The 7,916-nt window shown below is 44.4% G+C and overlaps 1 protein-coding gene across 1 annotated transcript; it reads left to right on the forward strand.

Annotated features, from left to right (window-relative positions):
• The first annotated feature begins 3,740 nt into the window (after positions 1-3,740).
• On the forward strand, positions 3,741-7,553 carry MBOAT4 (membrane bound O-acyltransferase domain containing 4). The gene is made up of 2 exons (XM_008146252.3): positions 3,741-3,943; positions 6,541-7,553. The coding sequence occupies exons 1-2, from the start codon at positions 3,765-3,767 to the stop codon at positions 7,502-7,504; spliced, it is 1,143 nt and encodes a 380-aa protein (XP_008144474.2). The 5' UTR covers positions 3,741-3,764; the 3' UTR covers positions 7,505-7,553.
• The last annotated feature ends 363 nt before the right edge of the window (positions 7,554-7,916 follow it).

A 7,916-nucleotide genomic window follows, 5' to 3' on the forward strand; every position in this document is an offset into this window, starting at 1 on the left:
TTGATCTCCATCTCAGTAAAGCAAGCATGTCAAACTCAAAGGCTAACACGGGCCAAATAAACAAGGTTTAAGTTTATGTGGGCCACAAAAAAAACAAAAGCTTCAATTTTCATAGAAACACAGGTTTATTTTGATAGAGACATGCTGAATACAAAGGGCTGAAATAAATGAGTCATCGTTAACATAAAATAATAGAACATTTTAATGAAAATTAATATTTTTCTTGAACATTAACTCACCAGACACTGAATAACTGCACAAATTAATAAGCGTAATGCAAATAGACCTATTTTTCTTGTTCTCTGAAAGCGAAATATTTCCTGTTGCGCACACCAAACAAGTCAGTACAAGACTAATGACGTGGCAATCGGCTGCTAAAATATTCACTGCTGGTATTAGTGGAGAGAAATGGTGCGCCTGTGCGGAAGGCATGGAAGGGAAATGAATGCATCATGATTCTAGTAATCAGTCATTAGCGAACGTTGTAGTTTGTTATTAATAATTATGTATAACAGGATAGTGTAAAAATTAAGTTACAAAATTTTTATTAAAACGTTTCTTACATACCGTTATATTGACTGGGCCACAGAAATACTCGTTGTGGGCCGCATGCGGCTTTCGGGCCACGAGTTTGACATGCGTGTTCTAAGCACTCCTCACCTCTCCATTCATATAATTCACCAGCAAGTTCTGCTGGTCCTATATCTGGTGTCTGTCATTCCACTTTGCATCATTTACTCTATCACCTCTCTATTGCAATCTCAGCTCCCCTATTGTCTGCTCCCTCCACCCTTCACCTCTAAAGTCACCCTACCATGCCCACCCACACCCCACCCAACCCTGTAGTTAAAATCATCCTTTAAAAACCAAATCCAGTTTGGTTTTTACTTCCTATTCCTTATAAAACCCAGGCCAGCCTAGGTTGCTCTCAGTGGTTGGGCCTTGACCTATGAACCAGCATGGTTCGATTCCTGGTCAGGGCACATACCTGGGTTGCAGGCTTGATCCCCTGTGTGGGGCATGCAGGAGGCAGCCAATCAATGATTCTCTCTCATCATTGATGTTTCTATCTCTCCCTCTTCCTTCCTCTCTAAAATCAATTTAAAAATTAAAAAAAAAAATCCGAACTCCCTTCCATAACCAATCTCTGGGCTAGATCCTACACTTGCCTACTTCTCTCTTCTTTAATTTCATGTTCCTCTTCCTCTTTCTCTAATCACACTTTCATTCTCAAAGAAGCCAAGCTGACTTTCCACCCCAGATGGCTTCCACCTGTCCTTTGCCCACTCCCTTTTGACCCTTTATGTCTCAGATGTCACATACTCTGTATTTCAGTTTTTTTCATTATATAGTTGGTGTCAGTGAACCAGATTTTGCTAAAATCCTGGACATGTGATTTGGGAAAAGAAAGTATAAAAGGGTGGGGGATGAGGAACTTTTGATCCCTTATGTCAAAGTTAGTTGGTGCCAATTCAAAGCCAACAAGAATCCTCAATTTGGGGTGCGGTGAAGAAGGAAACTTCATAGAGCTCCACGGCAGTACAGCATGGCTGTAAAAAAAAAAAAAAAGCACTACTGAGAAACAGCTAAGTAGTGCTATAGCAAGGCCGTGAGGCTGCTGGGGGGCCAGGAGGCCCTGAGGTCAGGCCCCCTTTCAGCTAGGCAGCTCTGCTCCGCTCCACCTGGGGAAAGGTAGTCCTCAGTGAAAAATGAAACCCTGGAGCCACTCTGATTGGTCAGAACTGTGCATGGGGAAAGTCTCAGTCCCATTGGTTGAAACAGGACTGGAACTCCTTCATAAGGGCTGGCTCAGATGACGGAAATAGTGCAGGCAGGTGGTTTAACGCAGAAGCAGGCAAGTTAGAGGTTTCTCTGCCTTTTTATTTTTAACAAGTATTTACTGAGTACATAGTATGTGCCTAGCATTGTTCTATGTGGTGGGGAGACAGCAATAAAGAAAACAAAGGCTTTTCCTTGTAGAGCTCACATTTGTAGCAGGGGGGCAGGCAATAAACTGAGAAGTAGATTTATAAGGGGGTGGTGACAGATACTATGAAATAAAAAGAGCCCTAGCTGGTTTGGCCTGAAGACTCAAGGGTCTTGGGTTCAATCTGGTCAGGGGCCCTACCTCAGATGCAGGCTCCACCCCCAGCACCAGTCAGGGCGCATGCAGGAGGCAACCAGTTGATATGTCTCTCTCACATTGATGTTTCTCTCTTTCTCTTTCCCTCCCTTCCACTCTCTTAAAAAAAAAAAATCCTCAGGTGAGGATTTTTAAAAAAGAAAAAAGAAAGAAGAACATAAAGAGGACAGTGGGAGTTGGGAGGAGGGATCTTCTTACTCTTTGAGAACCCACCTCCCTTCCTCATACTCATGTTCTTGTCTCCCCTCCCCCAGTCTGCAGAATTGTCTGTCCACAACTGGAAAATAGGATTTTTCCTTAACTTAGTGAAGAAAATATGACAGTCAGATGGCTGGAAAGACAAACACTGTGATATGTAAACTAAACAAAACCAGAACTTTGGAAAGCAGGGTTTTTAGTACATGTCATTATTAAGTAATATGACCACAAATAATGTTTTGGTTTCTATAGTGCAGTTCCTTTTATCAGAAAACCAACTTTTATGCTGCGATCCCTAGTGCTTTTGTTTGCCTTTTGCTCACCCAGGCCTTCCTGTACCTTATAAAGAGATCAGAGAGCCCGGTTGAGGATTCTGCTGCAGGAAGGCACCAGTTAAGGACTCTGGAAAGGACAGGATCATCTGCGCCGGTTCCTAATGGGTTGGCTTCGGCTGTTTTTCCTCCATCCCGTCTCACTTTACCAAGGGACTGCTTTTCCCCTTGCACTTCTGTTTAATTATCTCTGCAGTATGGATTCATTTTCCACTCACGCCAGGTAGGTGTGATGGCTGATTTTGTCTAGACATCTATGAATGTTATAGTAGGTTAAATAGCATAGATTGCAGTGCAGATTAAATATAATCACACTTTTTTTTATTATTATTGATTTCAGAGAGGAAGGCAGAAGGAGTGAGAGATAGAAACACCAACGATGAGAGAGAATCATTTTTTTTACTTTAAATATATTTTTTAATTTTTTAATTACAGCTAACATACAATATTATATTAGCTTCAAGTGTGCAACCCAGTGATTAGGCATTATGTAACTCACTAAGTTAGAACCCCAATAAATCTGGTACCCATCTGACACCATACATACTTATTACAATATTATTGACTATATTCCCTATGCTGTACCTTACATCCCCATGACTATCCTGTAACTACCAGTTTGTACTTCTTGATGAGATGACATCTAGAGAGATTTCCTAGATCCTCAACACCAGGTTGACCTCACTTTCATACCAGTAGATTTCGAAGATGTTCCCAGCAGGAAACCTCCTGGACCTGTCACCCAGAGTTGTTAGGGGGCAGGTGTCGTTCCTACTTGAATGGGGAACATCAAAGAGAGGCTCCCAGGGTCACTAAAGCAGGAGTCAAGATTGGTCTCCTAGGGTAATCGTTCACATATGGACTCTGGCTCTTTCTCCCATGGTTCTTCCCTTCAGAACGAAAGGAAGGTTTGGGAGGGATAACAGTATGACTTCTTCAGGTGCTCTGTGAGGCCTGCTTCAACTGAGTCACCCAGAGTGACGGAAGCGGCTCATGTGTCGCACTGTTCTAAGTCAGTCTCACGGGCTGTCTGTCCTTCTTTCAGGCACCTCTTTCTCCTGGCTGGAGGAGGGGCCCTGGCCTTGGCTGCTATGGGTTCCTTTGCTGTGCTTGTCTTCATCCCTGCTCTGGGCACTGTGGTTCTGATCTCCTCACTCGGCCCACAGGAGGTTCACAGGTGGACTTTCTTCTTCCAGATGAGCTGGCAGACGCTATGTCACCTGGGTTTGCACTATACTGAGTATTATCTGCAGGAACCGCCTTCCATGAGGTAAAGCAGTTCAGCCATGTGCTTGTACTGAACCGCCCAAGGGGGTTGTTTGCGCTGTGGTGGCAGAACTGGGTAATGAGCTTGAATCCAAATTCTTCCACATTTGACCAGTGTGACCTTGAACAAGTCATTTAACCTCTCCCAGCTTCTCTTTCTTTTTCTGAAGAAGAAGAAAAAAAGTGTGTGGTGGTGGTGGAGTGTAAAAAAACACCTATCTTGCAAGACCTTTTATGTTAGAGATAATAAATTAAATGTAATTATATGACTATTAATAACTACCAGGTGTCACCTATGAAGCATAGTCTGGCACTTAGCTGTAATTACCATTGTGCCAGAGAAGAAGGTTGACCCAGGAGTCCCCGGGCACACAGACGAGGCTGCCTGGAAGTGACTAAGCACAGTTTGCTCACCTCGTGTGGGTGGTTTAGACACGCAGCCAGCAGCCTGCCCTCTCCTTTAGCAGGACAGGGAAGGTATAAATCCACTGTAAACCTTTGCTGCCTTCCCATGGCACCTGCTGTGTAAGAGTTGTACTATCATTGGGACTCACCTTTCCATCCTCTCAGAAGAAGGAAAGTCACCCAATCTAGAAAAAATCGGTGCTAATTACAGCCTAGAGAAGTGTTTTCATGAGTCAGTGACATCACCAAGATTAGGGGGAAGAATATCTCTGCGATCTTGAGCCTATTTTTCGGGCTCCCTCTGTTAGCACAATTGCTTTGTGTCCATGGTCAGTCAGAGAAATGGGGCTTTGACCTGTCGAGATGTGTCACCTCTCTGATTCCAACCTGTCATTGATTCACTCAGTTTGCCAACCCTACCAAACCCAGAATCCTTTTCTTTTCTTTCTTTTTTTAAAAATATATTTTTATTGATTTCAGAGAGGAAGGGAGAGGGAGAGAGAGATAGAAACATCAATGATGAGTCATTGATCGGCTGCCTCCTGCACACCCCCCACTGGGGAGACAGCCTGCAACCCAGACATGTGCCCTGATCAGGAATCGAACCTGGGGCCCTGCAGTCCGCAGGCCAATGTTCTATCCACTGAGCCAAACGGGCCAGGGCAGAATCCTTTTCTTTATTTGATTTACCAAAGCTTCAGGGTTTGCTTCTCTGAAGAAAAGGCAAGATGGCAGGTGGATGGGGGGGCGGGGTGTGGATACTGATGGGGATGTGATGGAGTAGGATTTCAGTAGGAGGAACAAGTTGAGCAGGATCTGGCCTGACAGAAGCAAGGCTGAGCCAGAGCTGAAATGGAAGGTTTACTAGTTTGCTCTGTCGTAATGAAGTGCCACAGACCGGGTGGCTTAAACAATAGAAATTTATTTCCTCTGGAAGCTGGAAGTCCAAGATCAAGGTGTTGGTAGGTTCAGCTTCTTCTGAGGCCTCTCTCCTTGGCTTACAGAGGGCCACCTTCTCCCTGTGCCTCCACATGGTCTTCCCTCTGTGTGTCTGTGTCCTAATCTCCTCTTCTTACAAGGATAACAGTTGTATTGGATTAGGGCCCACCCTAATGACCTCATTTTAACGTAACTACCTCTCTAAGTACCCTTCCTCCAAAAACAGTCACATTCTGAGTTGCCAGGGTTAGGACTTCAACATGTAAATCTGTAAGGGACACATTCGGCACTTACCAGAAAGTGAGTGAACAGGGGTTGGTGGCATTTGGAGGCTACTTGGCTTATTGTTAGAATAAATCAAATGAGGAGATCATTGTCCTTAAATCCTGACATACAGATAAAAACAACAGTGATTAGGAAACATGCTATTTTCTCTCCATAGGACAGCATTCCTGATTGTCAAGTACGTCACTGTAATTTTCATTTTCACCACAATAATCTTGCCAGTGGGATCTTCTCCACTTTGTGATGGTGAAGCAAGGACAGTTCAGATGATTGGTTAAGAACACACCTCGGTTGTTAATGACTCAGCGCACACACTGAACCTCTAGGTTGATTCACCGTTCCTCAGCACAAATCACAAGAGTCAGGGATTGGCCTGGCAGGCATGGCTGTGGTTGAGCATCAACCCATGAACCAGGAGGTCACTGTTCAATTCCTAGTCAGGGCACATGTCGGGGTTGCAGGCTGAATCCCAAGGAGGGGTGTGCAGGAGGCAGCCGATCATGATTCTCTCTCATCACTGATGTTTCTCTCTCTCTCTCCCGTCTGCTCTCTGAAATCAGTAAAAACATATTTTTTAAAAAGGTCAGGGATTGGTTCATTTTTACAATCTTCAATTTTCTATAATCTTTTCACTACTTTTTGTTTCTTCTAAGGCAAATTTATTCCAGGCCCCTGATCCTGATCTTTAGAAGCCATTCTTAGAGATATAATCAATACCTCCCCACAATATTCCTTGTCATTCTTTTATCTGCCTCTTTGACTGATTAATTTCCCCATTTATCTTTTGATTCTTCCCAGAGTAGCTTGTGGTTCTGAATTAACGCAAGAGTCTTTGTGGGGGTATTCCAGGCCATGAGATTGGTCTTAATTGTTTAGAACCCCCCATTTGCTCATAGGGTCATGTGTGAGGGGCTGGAATGGGATAAAATAAATATGGAATGTTTTTTACATGAAAAACTGTATCTCTTTCAGGTTCTGCATCACTCTTTCTTCCCTCATGCTCCTGACCCAGAGGGTCACATCCCTCTCTCTGGACATTTGTGAGGGGAAGGTGGAGGCAGCATCCCGAGACATCAGGAGCAGCAGCTCTTTGTCTGAGCATCTGTGTCAGGCACTGCCCTATTTCAGCTACTTGCTCTTTTTCCCTGGTCTCCTAGGAGGCCCTCTGTGTTCTTTCCAGAGATTTCAGGCTCGTGTTCAAGGGTCCAGCTCTTTGTGTCCCAGGTACTCTTTCTGGGCTTTCACCTGGAAGGGTCTGCAGATTCTGGGACTGGAGTGCCTAATGGTGGTCCTGAGGCGGGTGGTGAGTGCAGGAGCGGGTCTGTCCGACTGCCATCAACTCCAGTGCATCTATGTCATGTGGTCCACCGCTGGGCTCTTCAAACTCACCTACTACTCCCACTGGCTCCTGGATGACTCCCTCCTCTGTGCCGCGGGCTTTGGATCTGAGTTTGGCGAGAGCCCTGGCGAGGAGGGGTACCTCCCTGATGCGGACATTTGGATGCTGGAAACAACCCACAGGATATCCTTGTTCACGAGAAAATGGAACCAAAGCACAGCTCGGTGGCTCAGACGCCTCATATTCCAACAGGGCAGGGCCTGGCCGTTGTTGCAGACATTCGCCTTCTCCGCCTGGTGGCACGGACTCCATCCAGGACAGGTGTTTGGTTTCCTATGCTGGGCTGTGATGGTGAAAGCTGACTACCTGATTCACACCTTTGCCAAGTTGTTTATCAGATCCTGGCCGATGTGGCTCCTCTACAGAACTCTCACCTGGGCCCACACCCAGCTCATCATTGCCTATATAATGCTGGCCGTGGAGGGCAGGAGCCTCTCCTCTCTCTGGCTGCTGTGTGATTCTTACAACAGTGTCTTTCCCATGGTATACTGCATTTTGCTTTTTCTATTAGCAAAGAGAAAGCATAAAGTTAACTGACATCTTTCCCCAGCCTTCATTTTATACACCCATGAAACAGAATTTAGAAAGTGCCAGATGGTGGTTGATGATGCAAATATTTGAAATGAAAGTTTATACCTTTTTATAATGAAAGTTTTAAAAAAATGTTGGATTAATATACCTGACGTCTTGCTATAGAAATTTGTATTATCTGCTTATACTGGATCCACAAAAGAAAAAGCCATTATTTCTTCCAGCTATTATACTGGATCCACAAAAGAAAAAGCCATTGTTTCTTCCCTTAGGGTTTATGGTTTTGGTGTGGAAGCAAAGTTAAAGCAATACATATAAACATAAGATACTGTGAGCCAAATGGTATATGCATGGATATCCAAAAATTGAGTGCTATTGGTCTGCTTGATCCTGGAATGTATGTTTAGCAAGACAACAA

This window comes from Eptesicus fuscus, chromosome 8 (assembly GCF_027574615.1).
Source record: "Eptesicus fuscus isolate TK198812 chromosome 8, DD_ASM_mEF_20220401, whole genome shotgun sequence".
NCBI classification, from domain to species: Eukaryota; Metazoa; Chordata; class Mammalia; order Chiroptera; family Vespertilionidae; genus Eptesicus; species Eptesicus fuscus.

What these genes read in the sequence shown, in the direction of transcription:
- MBOAT4 (XM_008146252.3), top strand. Translation starts at nt 3,765, where the DNA reads ATGGGTTCCTTTGCTGTGCTTGTCTTCATCCCTGCTCTGGGCACTGTG. An exon ending in CAGGAACCGCCTTCCATGAG is followed by an intron (nt 3,944 to 6,540) that starts GTAAAGCAGTTC and finishes TATCTCTTTCAG; the next exon opens with GTTCTGCATCACTCTTTCTT.